We start from the raw sequence: 23241 nt of genomic DNA, 5'->3' as shown, positions 1-23241 counted from the left end.
AGTGGTTTGTTGCAACTCCCCTATAATGTAGCTTTGTCGAATAATATCTTTAAAAAATATTGCATTGCAACAGAAAATTTTTAAAATGCGGTGAAGAAAGTGGGGGGAAAAAAAAAATAATCCAGTCATTCATTAACATAGCAATAAGTACTCTCGTACACAAAGTTGTTTTATTTTTAATGGATTTATGAATACCAAATATTTGTTTCAACAAAAAATAAAACTATAGTTATCAAATTATTTTTCAAAAATAGTCTCTTGGTATTTTAATGAGTTAATTTTGCAAAATTACCGACAGCAAAATTAAATCTCGTTTGTATAAAAATGCATGGGTATGAAAAAGAATACAAGAAAATGGCGACCAGTGAACAGAGTGATGAATCCTTGTACCCGATTGCTGTTTTAATTGATGAATTAAGAAATGAAGATGTTCAGGTATATGTTTTCCCTCATCTTTGTCAATTTTTTTATATTTAAAGCAAACAACATTGTGTAAATTGATCGTTGTTTTATATGAACCGGTCACTATTTATCGTTTCCCTTAACCGCCCGTCGACTCTGAAACCGTCCACAACTTGTGTGTCGTCTTTTAAGACTTCGAAATTCACCTTTTACTTTCACCCCATCGAACCAATTTAGCATTTAATTTTATTTAGATAATATGATATTAAATCACGAAATAATTCCGATATGTAGTTGTATTTAGTGTACCATTGCGGCTTACAAGACTTCATATGTGTGTATACATATGTATGTATATTGATGTAGGTATTTCCCGTGACCATAGTTGCTCATAGCTTTCAATTTTTCCTGTTCTCATCCCATAAACTAATTTAATTTCTAATTATACTTCTATTGCCTTACTCTGACCCTTCTATTGCCTTACTATGACTAATGTTAATTAAAAGTAAGATATTTGGAGGGGCCTTCTTCAACGTAGATTATAATTTTAAGTAAGATTAGTTGGAATATGGCAACTTTTTTTTTTTTACTTTCTGTTTAACCACTCGTGTAAAATATCGAAAAACACTTCATAAATACAACGGTTCTCTCATTTTGTTGTATCTTTTGACTATCATACCATCATTTAACTAGCAGGTCATCTGTTTTTAATTCCACTTTTCATTTACGCTTGATCAGAGTAAAAGTGTCAAATTCCTATCACTATTACAGCGTATTTTATTTACCGATCTATATGTTTGTTAGATAACGTCATTGCCAGACTTTCTGGAAAAAAATTTGAGTTTAAATAACTTAATTCGGAGCGAAATGATTTTTTATTTATTACTGCCGTTTTTACCCTCTTTTTTTTTTCTTTAACCGAATGAAATATTTACAAACTCGGTGTTGTTACGCACATATTTTGGAATATAATATAATATTTGCCTTTCTGTAGATTATCTTTAAAAAGTTTTTTTTTTTAAGTGGGGGGCGTTGGAAGAATTCCTTGACTGGAATTCTAAAATTTTAATCTTAACTCCAACTAGACCGTTGTAATATTAAGAATGGATATGACATACTATTTCTTTTTTGCTGCTTTTTTTTTTATGAAAATGCTTCGAAGGAAGACGAACTACGTCTTGGTCACATCCAACTCACATTAATCAATATCTTATGACTTTCTCATTAAGTCACTCTATTTTATGGTTTGCACTACCTCTTAAATTCTAAATGATATTTTAAGGCGTCATTTTCTATTAAAGTTTATCACGTCATTTAATGTTAAGTCAAAACGCCTTTTTTTTTTTTGTATCGTATGTGATATGTGTGTACATAAAGAATTTCAGTATTTTTATCTAAATTAGTTATGGCATTTTGTTAATGCTACTGCTATCGTTGTCATTTTATTAAAGATGCAACAATGTAGTTGTACGGTCCCTGTGAACGAAATCTCCAACCCGGTTTCAAATTTTGTTTGGAGCCATTCCACGTCATTAACTCAATTTCACATTTTGGGGTTTAATTTGAATTGTAGAGTTCAAGTTTGAAAGAAAAGGCGGAGTATGAAGATTTCTCTCATATCTATTTAGTTTCAAATCGTAGGAAAATTAATATTCTGTAAGATATACCTGAAATCTCATTAGATTTTGGAATGCTAATTCTACAGTCCCGGCGACGCATCTGAAATGCTACAATCAATTCGCAACGAAAGAGGTTTAATAAATGGCTTTTTTTTTTTACAACTCTAAATTTTCAGTATTACAGAATTTAGTGTTCTTTATTTTATTTTTCAAACTTGATAGGTTTTGTGGTCCTTTGTAAGGATTTGTCCGCTATCTTACTTCCGTTTTCATTTCAATTATGTCAGCTGAACTAGTTTCCATTCTTATTCTTTTTCTGAATGACCCAGCCTCTTTTTTTTTCTCTCTCCTACTATTAATCTTTAAAAGACTATTTCGTTTTCTGATTTGTAATTGTGTATTCTAGCGTGTCAAAACTATTTGTACTTTCAGTTTCAGCCATATATATATATATGTGTGTGTGTGTGTATGTATGTATATATATGTGTGTGTGTATGTATGTATATATATATAGTATGCGTAATATATGACAATTGGCTTCTACTATAGCCTTGTGAGTAGGTTTGTCGAAGGAAACTCGAAGAAACCTGTCGTATGTGTGTCTCGCCTTGACATTGCACATTAGTTGTAAACGATCGGTAGTCCTACTTATACAAGTGATGTTCCTTTCCAATCTTGCCAGACCCTGAAGAAAAAGTACTTTGCTTGGAAACTAGAGTAGGGGACAGGAAGGGAATCTAGTTGTAGAAAATCTTCCTCAGCGATTCCATCTGACAATGAATGTATGGAAAAGTGAACGTTAAAACGATATATATAGAGGGTGTCCCATAAAGATGTACTCACTCTTTGACTTCCCAGTACTCATGCATTTTGTGTTCAAGTTGATGTTTATTGATATACATACAATCTTAAAAAGTTAAATTAAATTCAGGAAAATAAATTATTGTAGAAACGATTATTTATTGTCATTTAGAATTATTTAATCTTCTCTCTCATTCCTGCATGTTCGCAAATGTTCAAACTGCCTTCCTTCATTTTCCAAACAAAGCTGATAACGTTCAACAATGGATTCAACAACATTGCGAAACATTTCATTTGGAATTGCAAGACATTGTATTCGAATTTCCTTTTTCAAATCATCAATTGTCACTGGTTTTGCAGCGTAAACCTTATCTTTGAGATGTCCCCATAAAAATAATCCATTGGCATGAGGTCTGGGGAACGTGCAGGAAATTCAATGCTACCTCTCCTCTCAATCCATTTGTTTGGATTTGTTGCATTGAGGTAAGCCCGTACATCACAAAAAACAATACATTAGTAACCGTCTGTCAAAGAGTGAGTACATCTTTTTGGGACACCCTGTATATGCAACAAGCTTTCACTGGTTTACTCTGCTGGTGGATGTCAAATTTTTTATATATGAAGGCTGACTCACTTGGCTCTCTTACATGTACTCCCCCCCCCCCAGAAGACTTCTCACTAGTTGCTTGACAACCTTCACTTGTGTTAGTGTCAGAAAAGAACACCTGGTATATGCTATAAAGTGGTTGGCATGAGGAAAGACATCAAGCCCTAGAAACTGTGCTAATGTAGTTAGTACAGTTCAATGAATTCTGTCAAACTGTCTAACCCATTCCAGCATGGAAGGCAAGTGTTAAATGATGTACTGAGGTTGATGATATTGGCTAAACCCCTCTCCTCAAAATTGTTGACATTGTACCTAAATTAGAAATGCTTATTACAAGGCATAAGTTTCAGTGTTCTATTTGCCATCATATCCAACAACATCCATGTTTATGTAGATGATAGGTTTCTGTCCTAATTCCATGAACACTGAGAAATTATGGGGACATACTAACTTTTTCTTTCAACAGCAAACACAAACACCATATCAGGAAAGTAGCATGCAACTAAGCCCTTGCTATCTCCAAGTTTCTTTAATAGAAAAAGCACATCCTTATGTAGTTAAGTCTGTATCGAAAAGACTGGCCCTTCTTTTCACAGTCAAAAAAAAAATAATTCAGACCCCAGGAATTACTGACACTCTTCAAAGTTCAGACATCCTCTGTTGTCCCCACATTTGGTACAGTACTATCTTAGACTGCATCCAGAGAAAGACCTCTGGCGTAAGTTCACTCTCATGCACCAGCTTCTGACCAACTGAAATGCTGTTTCTATCTTTTCTATTACACTATATACCCCTATATATATTTATAACTCCAGCTCCTCAAACTGAGTAGTGTCACCTCTACTCAGACACTCCCAAATTGCACATTTCTCATTGCCCATGTTCTGTCCAATCCTCCTAGCTCAGCATTAACCACTAAATCCAGTCCTTCTCAGAATATCAACCTTCTAGAATTCCCTTTCTTGTAAGTGTGAACTTGCAATAATTTAAGTAGAACATTAATGGCATCAGTTTCACAAATCTTGGAGAGCTTGCAAAGGCTATAGTTACTGTCTTTTCTGCCATGCCCAGTAAGTATTAAAAAAAACAAACACCAAAGCTCAATTGGTTCATGACTTGAATGGATGGGATAAAATTTCTTGCATAAGACTGTTGGATGTAACATCTGATGAAGTTATATTACTTGTTCAACAGGTGGAAATAAGTGATAAATCTGAAGACCCTTGAATCCTGCATATACATGCATGTATTTCTTGGTGATAAGACAAAAATGACTATTAATTGGTCCAAGTATTTATAAATATTAAGCATTGGAATTTAGAAATAAGTGCCTGAGAGCAAGAAACTTACCATGGCTTTGATTGTTTTTTTATGAATATTTACATTTGAGAAAAGCATGGGCATTGGACTTGCGCATTTCCCTTCATTGTAAATAGTGGCTTTATATTTAACTCCTATTTTATAGCTCTATCAGAAAAGGCTGTTCCTCCACCCCCATTTGACATATTTGCTTACGTAGTTTGCAAGGCCAAAATTTTAATTTTACTTGCATTTTAAATATAACTGAAATAACTATAATAAATTGGAAAGCTACATAGAAAAAAATATTACGAAAAACTCTTCCTCAAACGATATTATTCTTGATTACAAAAGTCAGCCATTCAATTCTTATTGATCTCATTCGTTGCAATCTACTAGCTACAAATTATGGAAATTACATTTTGTTTGTAACCTCAGGTTTATCCCTGGTCAAACAGACCTGAGGTGGTTGAATAACTAGCTATGATCCATAGCTTCAAATCTACCATATCTCTATTTAGTTGAGATTATACTGCACATTCTGATGCTGGCCACTGTCCAGCTTGATTTTGTATGTCAAGATTTTTTTCTGGTATCCTCAAATGAAGCAGACGCAGAGAACTGTTTCTGAAAATGACTGATCATTTCATGCATTTGTATAACATTAGCTTTTCCTGTTAGCTTTGGTAAGGTATTTCAAATTGTATATATGTTGCTGTAACAATTGTTATTCTCCAGTTCCAGATGGATGCTTTCCACATCAAAATGTAGAATAACACTTATTTTCTGCAAAGCATTAATTGCACAGTGCAGTGTTTGTAACTGTGTTTAATGTACCTGTATTATTATGCACTTGACTGTTCAAAATTTTTCTTATATGCTGACCTTCCATGCTGCAAAATGGAAATATGGAAAACATATTTTAAAAAATATGAAGTTCTATCTCAGCTCTTTATATATTTATTTTTTAATCTTAGAAAAGTTATATCAAATGTGTCAGCATAACTTAAAATCATATTGACATGATAGTATTAACACTTCATTTGAACACTGTTTTCATCTCCTTGACTGTTGATATCCTTTCTGAGAAACTTAGTACATTTGAATAAGAATAGATCATTTGTTTATCTTGGCTATTGTTGGCTATTTCATATTTACCCTACAGGTTTCAACTCAAATGTCAAAACACAATGTATTTCACTGATAAGAATGTTGGGAAGAAATTGTCATTTGTTTGAATAAAGCTTTTGTTTCAAAGAGCCAATGAATAAACAAGGAATGATTAGATAATACATGATATCAGAAACTTTCAGGATTTGAAATATAACTTTTCAAATACTTCTTTCTTTACTCTTTTATTCGATTCAGCTAGTTAAAATGGTTTAACTCTTTTGCATTTAAACCAACGATATCGGACCTAAATATTCTGCTCTTAAGTTAAAACTGGCCTAGTCTTCCCTCTCATAGTCATCCTACCATATTATTCTAAAACTAAACAATCACATTGTCGAAATATTGAAGCTACATGACAATGTATAATTAATTCAAAACACTCATCACCATTTAGTGTTTGTTTTCCATGCTGACATGGGTTAGACTGTTTGACAGGAACTGGCCAGCCACAATACCACACTGAGCTCCAATGTCAGCTTTGGCATGGTTTCTAATGCCAACAATGTGACTACATAAGCAATACATTAGACTCAGTAACTTGAATGCAGAAACTCTTGTCATCAGTTCAGAATATTCTTAACTCTGTTGTGGGATGTGCTAATAGCATTGGTTGTTTGATTTATAGTTAATCGCCTATTCTCCATCACCATGTGGTGAACATGATGTTATTCTTAGCAGCAGTTGCAAGACATCCAGATGTTGGGTCATCTTCAAGACTCTCTCTTGAATTCAGCTGCCCACTTTTGCACCGTTGCTAAAACTGGATTGTAGTAACTAAGTTGACATGTTTGTCCTTGGCAGTTAGACCCTTTTTCTGCAGGTACTTGATAACATAACAATGCCAGACTTTGTCCATTTTTAAGAGAAGTTGTTACTAGTTGCTTTTGTAGTCTTCATTACACAGGCAGATGTCAGTTTATCTAGAAAGAAACTGCAGTTATTAAGAAGAGTTGAAACTAATGCATACAAAATTTTACAGCTCTACCATAACTTTTCAGCCCATCCTTGTACAGTGGAGTGTCTGGTAGTCTTCCTTTCTGTATTGCATGCAATGAGGTTTCTTTTTTGTCCTTTGTAATCTTGCACAGTAAAGAAAATGGAGTTGAAAATCAACAGTTTATTAGTTCTTTCAACTCTTTTTATGAGATTAAAATGATCTTCAGTTTTTTTTTTTAAGTGCCTATTAATTACATTAAAAAATTAAATTGGCAAAATGTGAAAAAGATCAGCTGCAAGGAATTTTTAATTGTATACTAATCAGTTTTCTCTTCGTAGTTGCAACAAACTCAGGTATGCTGCTTGTGAATTGATTGCAAAAGCTTCATTGTACTTTAAACCATTTACTGCTTCCATCCCTTCTTGAATTAAAGGAAAGATTGCTTAAATGTAAGTTATCTAGGGCAAATTGTCTATATTGTTAGGCTCAATTTTTAAAAATTAATTCATCATTCTAGAAATATTCAAAATCATTTGATGGAATTAGAGCATATGTAATTTTTTTTATATATATAAATTCCTTGCAATATAATTTTTACTTATGGACAATACCAGTTATTACAATAGGATGTCTAAAGTTTAGTTTGATCAGTGATTCTCACCCTTTTGTAGCTCAATGCTCCCATTCACTGAAAAAAAATCTTAATTTTGTTCAGTGGTTTATTCATATTTTATACAATGCCATCCAGTATGTGCTTTTGGATATTTACATTGAAACTACATCCTGTGTTAATCTTTTTTTTTTTTTTTATGATTATTACTAAAGACAAGGATGTATAGAACAAAGAATGTTGCGTCTTAATTTAAAAAATACTATTAGCTTTATTACTGGTGTTAATGAATCAAACATCGGTATTAGGCTGTCTTTAAAAAAAAAGTAAATATGTTATACTCCGAAAACTAATGGTTAGTTTGTTTGATCAGGTTCTCTTTTTGTCAAACAGTTTACCTTGTATATTTATATCGTACTTCACTAACAGTTGTACTAAAATGTACTGAATCCTTTATAAACCAAGTACAGGGGGGAAATGCTAACAATTTTACTTCCAAAATAGGGGTGTTTGTTGCTTAAACCATAATTCTTCACAAAATCATCTTGTTTTTGCTCACAATGTCCTCATGTTGTATAGATGTTTAAAATTTTTTTTTTCCTTTAATTTCCCAGAAGAAAATCACACCTAAACACCCAAGTACCACTTTAACATTTGCTACCTCCTTGTTAACCCCCTAAGCCTCCATTGAGGTGCTACTAAGTTAAGAATCGCTGTTAGATTTGAATATCGGGCCCTAAGAGATGATACAGTATGGAAGAAGACCAAATCCAACATTTCCTCTGATGTTAAACTAATGTGCAGAAATGTTTTCTTTTACATTTTCACTGGTTTTATGTTTTTAAAGGATATTTTTGTTTTTCTGTTTTAGCTTCGTTTGAATAGCATTAAGAAGTTATCTACAATAGCATTGGCTCTTGGTGTGGAAAGAACTCGGACCGAGCTTATACCATTTTTGACTGGTGAGTTTTTTTCTCTCTCTCCTTAGCTTGATCCATCTATTTCTTGAAGCATATATATTTTTTCGCATGTATGCTGACTGAAGATTAACATTTCTTATTCAAATTTCATGTTCAGGACTTCGCTTCACAGTATAATTGGCCAATTTTTGTTTCCACAATAGACTAAACACACATTTTCCAGTTAGTCTTTACTCCCTTTTGATATATTATCACTAGAAATTTTAATGAAAAACTATGAGTTTCATCCTTCTTTTTACTCCATGTCAAATTGTCAAATGTAATTAGATTCAAAGCTCTACTTCTGTTTACCAGAAATCCCTTCACATTTTTTGTTTGTATTCATTTTGCATTCAATAGTCATTGTTTTTGTTCACTTTTTTTCCTTACATATTGATTCTCAAATTCCAGACTTATCGAATACTTACCCTGCATTGAGAAGTAAATTTTCTGCATGCATGTTTCTTTGGGCAATTTTAGATTTTTTTTTTCTTCTCTCTATTCAAAATATTATTTAGCTAACAGTCCATTGTAATATTTTCAAAAGTAAAGATATTTTGTAATGTTTCTTGGTTCTGTTAGTGTGTAAAGATGCTTAGTTATGTTGTGAAAATTGCTCAAGATACCCCATTTAATAAGGGTATTTAATCAGGAACTAGATTATTGTAGTTTTGAGCCTCTCCGGTTTAGTTGCATTTAAAACCTGATCCTGGTTGAACAAACTCTTTTAAGAGCACGTCAGGAATTCTTGGGCTAGAATGAGTAGACTTAAAATTGCTTCAACCTATTTCTTGCAACATACTTTCATTTGGTTGGGTTTTTATTTTAAAATAAGTTTCACAAGATTATATGGGTAACATGTAGTGAAAGATGTAAGTGTTCAAACTTATGTTAAGACTGGATAAATTGGACCAAATTTAGAACAGTGTATTGAAAATGCACCAAAGGGAATTGCATTATAAGGCCTTAGGTTCATTTGTTTCAGATTACAATGTTCTAGTCATTTTATATAGGTTTATCTCTTATTGAATATGAAGGAAATATTAATAGAACTAGAATGCTAAGTACATACTTTTAATATGCTTCAATGTATTTAACTTAAATTTAGATTTGATTGATCAGATTTTGTCATTCTATGTCTGCTTTCTATGCTGGCTTGTGTTGGATGTGTTCTCACCATCCCAGACATTTGTTTAGTCACTGTCATTCTGGACAAATGAAGAATCACATTTTGCTTGTACATTCCATTGTTGACAGTTTCTATAGTGAGATACCTTGCCAAGTACCAATTGCTTTTCAGTGTGCTTTTCATTCTGGCACCAACATAACAGGTTATCTTGCCCTTAGCAAGATCGAGTTCTCTTTTTCTCTATGTTGGCAGTGTGAATGACATAGGGAAGGAGAGATAAACAAGTAAGAAGGCAATAGAGGCAGTAAAATGGAAGGGATAGTGATATGTTGGTTATTAGTAAGGAGATGGAATAGAAAGCAGCATGTGTGGTATGATGGGATAGACTGAAAGTGAGAAAGTGATAGACATCAGCAATGAGTGATGGGAATAGTCATGCAAGACCATTCCCAACCTCCATCACCACCACTTTTACATAAGTTTTGCTATACTTGAATGAGTGGGAGTCTTCATCACCACAGATTGCTATTTGCCCTTTGTCTTTTTTTTTTATGATTCTCTCTCTCTCTTCCACAGATTTCATCCAGATTTCAATACTTTATATTACAATCTTTCATGTATAATGTTATATCATTGTAGTCTTTTCTCTTGCACTAATGTTTCACATGTGCTGACTGCTGCTCCTGTACATCTGTTGTATACAAAGTCTACTTTCTGTCAATTTGTCTGTGATTCCATTAAATCTCACATGTTTTCTTACTTTACACAGGACACTTTGTATGAAATTTCTTCCAATGCATTTTCTGTATATTGAACTTTCTTTAAATTAAACCGACCAATTTAAACAACTTCTCTGTTTCTCTCTCTCTCTATTGTGATTCGACAAGTTTCTTGTAATTTGACTACTTGATGATAATATAGTTCCTCAATGTTCAGGTTATAATTATTAAACAAGTGCCACTTCTTTACAAAGTCATAAAAATATTTTTATCAGTTGTCACTTGATTTACATGAATTTGAAGGAGGGTATAGAGGCTATTGCAGTGTACAGGAAAAAGGTGTAGGGTTGAAGTCCCTCATAGGAAGAGTGCAACAAACTAGAAATTGGTAATTGTGAATATGGTAGCATATTCAAGCAATATTGATAAATGTCTGCTACAGTTTCAATATTTGATGCATCTTGTACAGTATTTACCTGGTTGAGCTTGTTTGGATTTACCCAATTTGATCATGCCATCCATCAAGATGGTTAAAAGCAGCATAATAGTAACATTTGAAAATATAACTGTAGGGTGATTTTATATACACACACACACATACAGGGTGCGATGGGTAAATTGTCACCATTTTACATTTTTTTATTTTCATGCACATCGTTTATTTTTGATTTTGTTGGCTACACAGTATAGTAGGGTCAGTTGGGCACCGTCTGAGAAAAATGGCACCATGACACAATTCACTCTGCTAGAAATTTGGAAGCATGTTGTACTGCTTGGCATTCATGTCAGAAGCTCCAATATGAACATTTCAGACTATTTGGGTGTCAGTCTAAGGACATGTACCAAGGGTGATAAAAATCAAACATCCAGTCAGCATCATGGTATTTGGAGTGATTACTAGTGATGGCAACGTTATGCCTCCATCTTCCCAATCTTCCCACACAGCCTTAGATTCATCATGGAGGCCTACATCAGGTGCCTGGAAGAGGTGTTGCCCTGTGTCAAGAGGGTGGCTGCTGGAAGACCCTATGTCTGGCAACAGGACTTTGCATCATGCCACAAGCAGGAGAACCCAGTCATGGCTGTCAGACAATTTCTGCAACCCCCTTGATTGTTATGTGGGCTACCAACAAAACTCCTTCACTATCTGATGTTTTTGGGAAAAATTTTGTTCTAGCTTTTAATATTGCCATTGAGGTTGCTCACTCTATCAGAAATTCAAGTTTCTGGCTCTACAGCTACCATGCTTGTTGTAGCTTCCATTTGTTACTATTGTTTCTTGAGAAAATTTTTTTAAAATTGGAGGAGTTGCTTACACTGAACATGAAGTTAATATTGTTTCAAGTGCAAAAAAATTAAGAAAATGTAACAGTGCAGACAAAAAATGTCCCCTAAAATTCAGGCACAAGACTTGCATTGATATTCTGATATAAATGTGAAAGCATAACTATGAGTAGCATGGTGCAGATTTGTGATCTATGACCATAAGTCTCAGATTAGTCGTGAAAAGGTTAATCTTAAGCCTCTTACCAAGGTAGATAGCATTCTTCCTTGTCTATAACAATGCTTGTATTTCATTTTCTCAGCTGGAAGTAATATAGCACTTTATCATTTCGATCTTTGATGGTATTGTGGTCTTAAGAAGTTTATTAGTGATCTAATCAGAAATATTTGTATATCAGTTGGTTTTTACCTCTGGAATAAATTTTCAAAATCTTAAACTTTCTCCCCACACTAAAGCTTTGAATGATTTTCACTCAGTTGTCAGGTAGCTTTCTTCTCTCATGCTCTAGGTCTATGATGGTCAATCTTTTTAACTCACCATGTTGAAATTTTATTATTCCTATTATTGGAGTGTCATTTTCATGCATTTTAGTTATAGGGAAATGCTTATAGCTAAATCTTTTATGGAAGTGATGTAGTGTATATATTTTAATACTATGCAGGCAGCTTTCAAGTTATCACTTATTCTGTTTGTCTTGTTCATTTTTATATTTGATGCTAAAACATTGTCTTGAAAATATTGATTAAATTCTTAATACTTTTACAAAAAAATTTTAGAAATTTTTCTGAGTGGTTGGCGTTAGGAAGGGCATCCAGCTGTAGAAACTCTGCCAAATTAGATTGGAGCCTGGTGTTGCCATCCAGTTTCACCAGTCCTCAGTCAAATCGTCCAACCCATGCTAGCATGGAAAGCGGACGTTAAACGATGATGATGTAGTTTTAGATTTAGAAGTACACTCTGAATACTTTTTCACAATTGCTTATGTTCAATTTCTTCTAAATTAGTTCGAAGTGCAATAATGTTTCTATCCAAATAGAATTGGACTGGAGTTACCTGGTTGTTATTTCAAATCCATTAAATCTGCTTCCAGCAGTTGAAATGTACCAAGTTTACTCTCAAAACCTTTGATCAATCCACACATGCCAATAGATTTCCCAAAATCATACTGTTCATTGATCTGTGTAAAACAAGTTTATTGAGCTTATAAAGACATTTAGCTGCAGTAAATCATGTTCCATACTTTTCACATCTAAATGCCTGATTTCACTTAAACTTTCACCAAACCATTCAAATATTTGATCAAATCCCAACCATCTTAACATTATTGTACATTAGTAAACCATTGTAAACTGGTTCACTTTCATTTAAAATCAAATGAAAGTCTTGTCCCTAGTAGCCATCAAATTGACTGTCACAACTCTCTTCTCATCAAAATCTTTAAAGATTATTTTTATGCAGACAACTTACTGATATGTATACAATAGAAACTTTGATATGACCAGCAGCTTATGTAAATTGTTTTACAAAATCAACATTTCAACCTATTATATTAGGGGCACCAGCAGTCCTAGCATAATCTATTTTTTCACTTATCTTCACCTTGTGTATTTTGAGGCAAATTCACAAACTTCTGAATAGAATGTCTGAAAATATCAGAATATTTGATTTCGTGAACAAATAGTCAAGCATTCTTGAATTTGATTTTCTATGTTAGCTCTCCTTTTCATCATTCTCTTTTAACTTAAGCTATCAAATAATGCTGTACATATAATAAAAGCATCACCTAACATAATACTCTCCATCAATTTTGTGTTTTTTTTTTTTTTTGTAATCAAAGATAATATTTGAAATACTAAAGCTTGCAGTTACTAAATAGGAACGTCCTAAGAATTGAACTCTTCTGATGAGGAGCAATTCCACTTTAGCTGTTTAGTCTTAAGTTCTTTTCACAACTGTCTCTTGACAAATATAATATAAAAAGGAATTTATCATCCTTATCAGTAATGACATATTGCTTACTCCCCAAATTTTGAAAATTTCTTCCACTTTATTTTTGCAATTTTTATTTTATAATTATTATTATTATTATTATTATCACTTTAATGCCATTGATTTGAGAAGATAAGAATGACTTGGAGGCTTCTCCCACCAAAGCTAAAACCATGTGCTTTTCTTTTTTAGCTTAATGAGTTACTAATTCATTTAGTTTATGTGATATAAAGTGCTGTATCGGATATTCTTGAAAAACACTGTTTGGGATTGTTTATCTTTTAAACTTCTTTGTTAAATTTTGCAAGCTTACTCTATGATGCTGCTGAGAAATTGTGTTTTCAAAGTCCATTGCATGTCACCTAAAAACTAATAGCATGTCACTGCTGTCACAGGTATTCCATCATTACTCTACTAGGTCCAGTAGATTTAAGCTATATTTAAACTAGGGAGGGTTTCCATAAGCCATTAATAGGTTTCATTTGCAAAGAGCCAATGGAAAATAAGATCATGTATATCATCACCTAAGCAACTCTATTAGAACAGAACTGAATTGAAAAACCAGCTAGATATTTGTCAACATATTGATGTATGCAGAAGAAACATCTGCTGTGGAAGTGCCTCTTGTAGATGTAAACTTTTGTTATGTGAGATCCCAACATATCTCAAGGACACACACAGAGATTACGTGATGTTAGATTTGCCTGACTCTTGTCTTTTAAAACAAGGATAACCTAATTAGTTAAGGCTGATGATGATAAACTAGTTAGTCCTTTTTTTTTTTTTTTTTTTTTTTTTTTTCCATTGAGGTAGTTTTCTTTGGCTGATACCCTTCCTGATGCCAGCAAGATGATAATCTCCTAGTCCATAGAACAACAAACAGCCTGGACATACTTTTGTAAAAAGACTGCAAACAAATAACACTCTTGTATGAACATTGAGGTTTTTGTTTGCAATCAGCATGCAACTTGATCAAGAAGTATGAATATGCTTTTAGGGTGGACTGCAAACAGCTAAATAATCCAGAAAGGATAATTCCTTCAGTATTATGTACTCTAAATCTTGGCATATTGTTTTCCTATTTCACATTTGGGAGCCACAATTTAATCCTATAATTTAGCAAGGTTTGGTATTTATTTAGGCTGTAATAATACTAATAAATCACTGGTTGATGTTGGGTAAAGAAGTGCTAAACTTATGTTGCTTTCTAGCCTAAATGACTCGACATTGAGGAATATTTCTTCTCATTTGATCTCTTTGTAGTGTTAAGTATTATGGACATTATTTATTCTTCTCTTATTACATTGGCTACTTTCACTAGTGATTACTGTGGTAGCTATCGTCATATATGGTATTAAATCCTCTTCATACAATTACCATGTACCTTTTTTTCATGCTGCACTGGCATCAGAGAAAAATTTTCTCGCAGGTAGGAAAGTTTTTTAATCCACAACCAACTATAACTGTGCCTTGATAAACAGTGTTGTTATGTTTGTTCGTATCATGTGTCTTTTCCTCTTCACAACCTCACTTCTTCAGAGCATTTTGGCATCTTTATATACTTCTAAATTACTTATTTTTTTAAAGCTCATTCAGGAAATTTATAATTTTTAGAGGAGTTTATCTTGTTGCCATTAAAATATAAACATAGCTACACTTTTGGGTTGTATTGGTGAATTCTATAAACATAAGATAAAAGCATGTCTTTAAATTATATTTCATTATTATGTAGTCAATAACACAAGTCTGTATTGACCTTATATTACCTTTAACAAAAAAAAAAAATTAGTGGGCTCAGAAATAATAATCTACTCAAATTTTTTAGACATCAGTTCCAATATTTATGTTTATGGCATTGTTAGTCCGCATGTTTACAAAAAGGTTTTATATTTTATGCTAAACACTATTAAATTTCTGTCTGAATTTTCAAATATTTTCCCATTCACTTGTTCTAGCAAAATTGTGTGAATCACATGTATGTGTAGTCAATAGCCACATTGTTTTGTAACTTTCATCTCTCAAACACTAACTATTATTTAGTATACTGCTTTGAAATGTTCACAAAGGTTGAACATGAAAGCCAATTTAATTTCTGGATCATTGCTGTTATGCTGCTTTGACCTGAAAGATATTTCTTGAGTTCTAAAAGATATATTGAATTTGATTGTACTGTCCCAAAATCACTGGTTTAGCTATTATAGCTGGGTAAGAAATATTGGTATTGAATTCATCCAATTTCAAAACCCATTACTGAGTAACACAGCACCTATTTCCAATAGACTTATATTGACACCAAGTTTGCATGCAAGAGTTCAGCGCATGTCCAGAATCAATGAAAATGGTTTAAAAATTAGCCTAAAAGTTGATAGTGTTATTGCCTAATAAGTAAATGCTAATCTCTGTGACTGTCTATTGACATTGTAAAGCAACATTGTTTATTGCATGCTATAAAAAGTTAGCTAGGGACATATTTTGTTCCTTCTAAAGCAGGACCATAACAAAGTTTTTGTCACGTCTTATAAATGACATAAATACTATTTGCTTTTAACTGCTTAGAAACATTAACAAGCTAATATTAAATTAAAGACTATGTGTTATATGTGATGTTGGCCATGAATTAAATGCTTTAATTATTCTGGTGTAAAATATCTTTTATGTTGACAATTTCATATTTTTAAATGGTGAACTCTGTTGGGCAAAATTCCCTATAAGGTTAATGTACAGATAATTTTTTCTTTTTAATTCTTTTATCATATTACTGAGATCTTGGCTGATTCCCAGAATGCTTTTGTTTGTTCAGTGGTAGAGAAATATCTGTTCCATAAATTTCCTGTAGAATTTTTTTGAAAGATTATAGCAGCAAAGCTAGTTTTGTGTCTTTTATATATATATATATATATATATATATACACACACACACACACGTGCACTTTTTTTCCTCCAGTATTATAAGGATCTAAGCAAAACAGAATAGCTATTTAGGTTACTTTTATTTAGAATGTTTATCAGAAGTGAATGCTTCAGAATTATTTAATGAATTATTAAAAGCACAATGTCATAACGTAATGTACAAGTAATTCATATGAAGATTTTGAAAATTTGGCACCACTTATATGACTAAAAATTAATGATGAAATATATCTAAACACAGAATTATTTCTTGCAGAATTAATAGATTATAGGGTGTCTTGGAATTGAAAAAAATATTTTATAGTTTTCTATTCACCTTTGGATGGCAATTTTTCTGCAGTTTTTGATTTTCAATTAAGAGTTCATAATATATTTAAAATTTTAAAGGTGACTTTTTAAAGCAAGAAGCGTACCAAGTGTAGTATTCAAATTAGTTCTGTCTGGCTTGATACAATATATGTTGTAGCTGATGTAGAGGAATCCATTTTCTGTAAACAAACTGCTGTCTAGTGTCTTAATTGAATTTGTGTGTGTTTAACACATTTTGCTTTACTTTCAAAAGTTCAAACTGGCATACAAAAAGCATCCTTGGGTTGGTATCATCAGTATACTAGCACTACCTCCACTGCAGTTAAGGATATTTGGTTGTGCAAGCTGCTGGCAATATGTGTTGGATGAGCCAACTTAGTGCCGTGAAGGTTGAAGGTCAATTTGTATGGAAGGCTGTTTTGGAAACTTATTTGATTCATTCTAGAATGGGAGGACAGCTACAGAACCAATGCTCAGGGTGTTAACTGAGACTTGAAAATAAAATGGTTGGAATGACCATCAAACATCTCTCTGATGATAGTGGTATGGGTCTTTTTAGTCTTGTAGTAAAACATGTTTTTCTGGTTTGTAATGAAACTTCAGTTGAACATTGATAAAGTTATCTTCTAGTATATTATTAATTACACTTTATTTCTTGCAACTGATTATTCCTGTTTCATGAAAAATTTATCAATTTCATCATCAGTTCTTGTTTTGTGCATTGTTTTTCCATTTGGTAATTATCTTGGTCTTTTAAAATTAACCTTGATATTAATATCCATTTACTTTGGAGTGAGAAAGTGCTGCATTTTGGAACAATATAATTGTTTTTTGTTTGTTAAACAACTAAGCATTTTAATAAATGGTTTCTAAATATTTCTTGTAGGTTCATGTTCCAGATATAATATTATATGCATATTGTTATTCACATTAAAGTGGATTTTTTTTTTTTTTAATATAACTTTTCAGATACCATATATGATGAAGATGAGGTGTTGCTGGCCCTTGCAGAACAACTTGGAATCTTCACTCCTCTAGTTGGTGGCTCTGAATATGTTTACTGTTTATTGGTGAGTGAGAGATCAAGTATTGTTATTTTCACAGCTATGTGGTTTCAGTTCCTGAGTGTGATCATTTTTATTTCAGTTGCTTTTTTTCTAAAGCTTAAACAAACACACACACACACACTTTTTTTTTTGCCTTTCTCTAGAAATACTGTAGAGTTCATTTTATTGAACTTTGTTGATATTAAAAAAATTTGGATATAAGACATTAATTACTTGCTTAATGGGTGTATATGTGGAGACAGTTCTCATGATAAACTAATTTTGATAAAATAATCAGACATAACCTAATGTTCTATGTGAAACTTGACCTATTTATATTGCAGAAAATATTCTTTCATGATGTGATTTCAGATAAGTTGACATTTGGCTGAATGTCTAGCTTAAAAGTATTAAATTATAAGGTTATCAGGATATTTAATTCTGAAATGAAATTGTTTTAGATTTCTTATGGCAAAAGGTTGTAAATTTAAAAAAAAAAAAATTGAAATTCCAATTTTTTTTTTCTTTTTAAAGAGGGCAACATTAAATATACTGTTGCACACATTTGGGCTTCTTTCTCTACAATGCTTGTTCTCTGTCACTATCTCTCTCTCCCTCTCTCTCTCTCTCCCTCTCTCCCTCTCTCTCTCTCTCTCTCTCTCTCTCTCTGGTTCAAATGGTTGGAGAATGTCAGGGAAAAATTTTGATTAAAATCAGCAATTTTATCTCGAGGTGGATGGTGTAACTGTGTTAGTATAATTTTACAGTAAGACTCATTTTTATATTTTTCTAATTCATTTCAGAAACCTCTTGAAAGTTTGGCTACTGTTGAAGAAACTGTAGTTAGAGATAAAGCTGTTGATTCCCTGAGGGCAATTGCTGCTCAACATTCACAAACAGATTTGGAGAATCACTTTGTGCCCCTTGTTAAACGATTGTCGACTGGTATGTATTGGTATAAGATTAGTCATTTAATGTGTTATGTTGTCTTAAAGTGTGGTGGTGCTCATAATTTGCTTTTGTCAATATTTTTAGGTGACTGGTTCACATCTCGAACCTCAGCCTGTGGTCTCTTCTCGGTGTGCTATCCCAGAGTATCTTCAAGTGTAAAGGCGGAACTGCATCTGTAAGTATTTTTTCTTTTTTCTTCCTGTCACTGTTCATATGGTAATTGTAACAACCACCTTTCATTAATGTTTTCTGTATGCATTATATATAACTTTTTGCTGTTTTTAAAATGTTATCTTGGATAAAATTTGGTGTGCTCTTTTACATTTTTAGAATTTTAGAAGCTTCCACTTTTGTCTTGGCGTCTGCCAGTCAGAACTTTATTAGATCTTTGAATACAAGTTATGTTTAAAATGATGTACTGTGGTAGTGATAGTAATAAAGTAATTCAAAATTCTAACATTTAGTGGGGGGGGGGGTTTCTTCACTGCAAAATGAGGTTGGGAAATGTATTTAACTATTATGAAGCATGAAATATATGAGGTTTTAGTTGTTAACAGATATTATGAATTTTCAGAAATTCATATCAATTGCAGAAGTAACAAAATTAATACATGTTTTAATTATACAGTTCTGTATTTAAGAGATGAGGAATTATGTACATTATTTACAATTGACAGATATTTGTCCTAATCTTGTTGTTAGCACAACGTTTCGGCTGATATACTCTCCACTCCAATTATGAAGAAAAGAGAGGATGAAACCGATAAACTGTCCACAGTCTGTCTGCCCTATGTGAAAGGCCTCTCTGAAAAGATACAAAAGATATGCGGCCCATATGACATCAGGATAGTATTCAAAAGTGATACAACACTTCGCAAATATCTCCTTCGAGTAAAACCACCAATAGAAGAGAATATGACTAAGAACTGCATGTACTCCATCCCATGCAGCTGTGGTAGGTTATACAAAGGCGAAACATGCTGCCCCTCAAGATAAGAGTAGAGAAACATCGCAAAGCTGTGACACAGGGCGATATTGATAAATTGGGTATAGCTAATCATGTATGGAAAAATGGAGACCACCTCCCCCTGTGGGATGAAGTTAAAATAATAGACTGAGAACACTACTGGAAAATACAAAAGCTAAAAGAAACAGCACATATGCTAGGACACAACAACCTCCTAAGCAGACCAAGTGCTGATATGAACAGCATATGGGAATCGGTATTAAGGATGATGATGATGAAAGGTAATTGACATGAGACCTTGATGTAATATAGATGATTTTAACATTAGTGTTGCTGAATGGCTGTACCCAACTGGGATACAATATGGGCAGCAGAACTTTTTCTTTTTCCACTTAGTTTCTGACTTAGGTTTAGGTGATTGTGGCAGCTGGAACTTGAAAAGTGGTATTAGGCATGTCGTTTAACACAGAATTGAGTTTTGATAATGTTTTTTTGTTTTGTTTTTTTTCTATTTCAGGTGTTTTAAAACCTTATGTTTAGATGATACTCCAATGGTACGTCGAGCAGCTGCTGGCAAGCTGGGAGAGTTTGCAAAGGTGGCAGATACAGAATACCTCAGATCTGATTTAATTTCATTGTTTAATAGCCTTGCTCAAGATGAGCAGGTAGGTCTACTTCACTTTATTTATATTTCACTGTAATATTTGAAATCTTACTGTTATGAAATTTAACTATTTTTATTAGTTCAGTGACAGTAAGGTACTTTGTTTCAATTAGCTTGTGGAGAACTTTTCAGACTTGCATTGATACTCATTTTGTAATTTTCCATTATCAAATCCTTTGGCTGAGATTATCACTAGAGCTGAGTTTTCATTACAAAATAATGAAAATAAGAATTTGTCCTCAATTAATGTTTATATGCACTGAGCAAATCTTTTTAAAGTGGAAATGATGAGTTGCAGGTATAGTTGTGTTCTGTAGTTTGTTTTAATTACCCAGCTGTTGCTGGAACATTAGCTACAGTGTGGTTAGGTTCACCTTTCAGCCACATGGTTCTGGATTGAATCCTATTTGCCATCAGTTCATGGTACCTATAGCATATCTTCTGCTATAGTCTTAGGTTGATCAGTACTTTGTGAGCAGAATTTGGTTGAAGTGTTCTTTGTCTCATCTTCAGAATGAAGTGATGGTAGTGGTACTATTATTTCCATGTTTTTGAAGTAGCAGCACTACCACCACGTTTTTATGAAGTTGAGATTGGGAAGTTTTTGAGACGTTTAATGGTCTTAGGAATTTTTTTTCCTTTTGTTCCAAACAAACCTTAAAGAAATAGGAAAAATCAACATGACATTTAAAAGAAAAGTAATTTTTTATATATGCAAAGATGTGTGTGTGGCTTTTATTTGTATCAAGTGCTTTAAAAATAAAAAAAATGCTCTGGTATTTGTCCTGCTATAGTTTCAGGAGTATTGGCTTGTCACTTTTGCCAGTGATTGGACCATTGCAAACCTGTAGTTAATGATTCTTTTGACTAGTATATAGCCACTCCATCAATATTAACTTCTCATAATTAGGCCTTCCTCTCTTTTAGTTAAATTAATATTTATCATGTTTTTTTTTTCTTTTTTTTTTTTTTGACCTCTTTGGGTAGATGAGCTTCTACTCTCAATATTGCATCTTTTGAAATTTCACTTAACATTCTCAATTATTTGATCACTTTTTTTTTCATATAAAGGAATAGACTTTGCCTTTGCAAGTTTAAGTATAAAATATATTTCATTTTCCTTTTATATACATGGAAGTTTTTTTTTTTTTTTTTTTTTTTTAAGGATTCAGTACGTCTGCTGGCTGTTGAAGCCTGTGTTGCTATTGCATCATTACTTAATGCTGAAGATGTTGAGACCCTTGTAATGCCAACACTACGGCAAGCAGCTGAAGATAAATCATGGAGAGTGCGTTATATGGTTGCTGACAAATTTACTGATGTAAGTACTAACTATCATCATTATTGTCATTTAATGTCTGTGTTCATGTTGGTATAGGTTGGATGGTTCAACGGCTTCTATCCTGAGGCGTATGTTGGTCTCTAGTGTCTGCTTTGACAAGGTTTCTATAGTCGGATGCCCTTCATAACATGGTACATTTATAATTCATTTGACTTTACTACAGTAAATTAATTTAGTAAGTTTAGTCATAAAAATTCTCTGAGAAACAACTCTAGAAAAAAAGTCATCCATCAGAAACAACCAGACAGCCTAGCTTATTAAAAGTACTCTGTTACGAAGCTCATGTACAAATCTCCTCCTACCCCCATCCCAATTCATTCATAAATGAACTGCAGTAGTTAATGCTGTATCACAACCTTCAGAGAAAATCATCATTGCCACTTCAAACTGGGCAGCTCATACTAAGCATTGCAAGACCAGCGTTAAAACTGCATTTTAGCTTGTATCACGTTATCCACATGCAACTGAGACACCACATTATATCTGCATTTACTCCCTGACAGAGACCTTGAACACCTACAGTGGAATCATGCTAATTTATCTCCATCTCAAAGACTACCTTACACATATCAAGGAAACCTGACACTCCTCCACTAAACCTGAACGGCACCTTCAGTCACTTAAAACACTAGGCCTCACTGTCACTGAAGAATTCTCTTGGTGATCGCACATCTCCAAAGCAAAGTTTACATACATTTCACTGTCTGGCCTTCCAATTGAACTCTCAACAGCTGCTCACTTGCAATAACATTCAGATGAGTCCCACATTAGAGTACTGTTATCATTATCTAGAATGGTGCTGTTGCCATTCATATCAATATCCAAGATTGCATGCAATGAAAGAGCACTCATCTGACTGGCATGAAGTCAGTCACAAACATTCCAGTCTATGGCCCTTAGTCCGCCTGCTCCTTGGGACTATCTAGTTTTGTACCAATTTGCTTATCTCTCTACTGATCATCCACATTTTTTCTACTTCCCTCCTCCAAGCTTCATTCTTACCACTATATATGTCCTTCTTCCCTAGAACAATAGTCATTTTGGAATTCCCTACTTGCAATCATTGAATAGCAACATTTCAAGTAGACTGTTAATGACCTGAATCTTTTCTTGGGAGAGCATCTATGAACATAGATTGATCAGTACTTACAAATATATTTTTGTGGTGTGTTATGAACTATTATTTTATGATAAACATACAGTATAAAACGAGGGTGGTATTACGCTTAATAACTTGACAAATAATTTTGCCTTAATATTTTCTTTTCTTTTCTTTTTATAGTTACAAAAAGCTGTTGGCCCTGAAATTACAAAGAATGATTTAGTGTTGGCTTTTCAAGGACTCTTAAAAGATTGTGAAGCTGAAGTGCGTGCCGCTGCTGCACACAAAGTAAAAGGTCAGTAAACTATTTAACATTTCAGATTTAAATGTGTTCTACACAATCATTTGATTTTTTTAAATGTTTGTGATTGTGTATATTTAACTCTTTATTTTGGAGATCTCTTGAAAACTTAACTGTCAA

The 23241-nt window shown here is 33.0% G+C and overlaps 1 protein-coding gene across 1 annotated transcript in view; it reads left to right on the top strand.

Moving 5' to 3' along the window:
* The window catches only part of LOC106881318 (serine/threonine-protein phosphatase 2A 65 kDa regulatory subunit A alpha isoform-like), a 30951-nt gene continuing 7710 nt past the window's right edge, over positions 1–23241 (top strand). Inside the window, 8 exon segments of the mRNA XM_014931662.2 lie at positions 1–435; positions 8320–8410; positions 17718–17818; positions 18598–18739; positions 18830–18920; positions 20230–20377; positions 21542–21697; positions 23001–23115. Of these exon segments, the coding sequence (XP_014787148.1) occupies positions 325–435; positions 8320–8410; positions 17718–17818; positions 18598–18739; positions 18830–18920; positions 20230–20377; positions 21542–21697; positions 23001–23115 (955 nt within the window). The 5' untranslated portion in view covers positions 1–324.

The sequence above is a fragment of the Octopus bimaculoides genome, chromosome 5 (assembly GCF_001194135.2).
Source record: "Octopus bimaculoides isolate UCB-OBI-ISO-001 chromosome 5, ASM119413v2, whole genome shotgun sequence".
NCBI lineage: Eukaryota > Metazoa > Mollusca > Cephalopoda > Octopoda > Octopodidae > Octopus > Octopus bimaculoides.
Note: the sequence above shows the minus strand (reverse complement) of the source record. Positions and strands in the feature narration are given on the sequence as shown.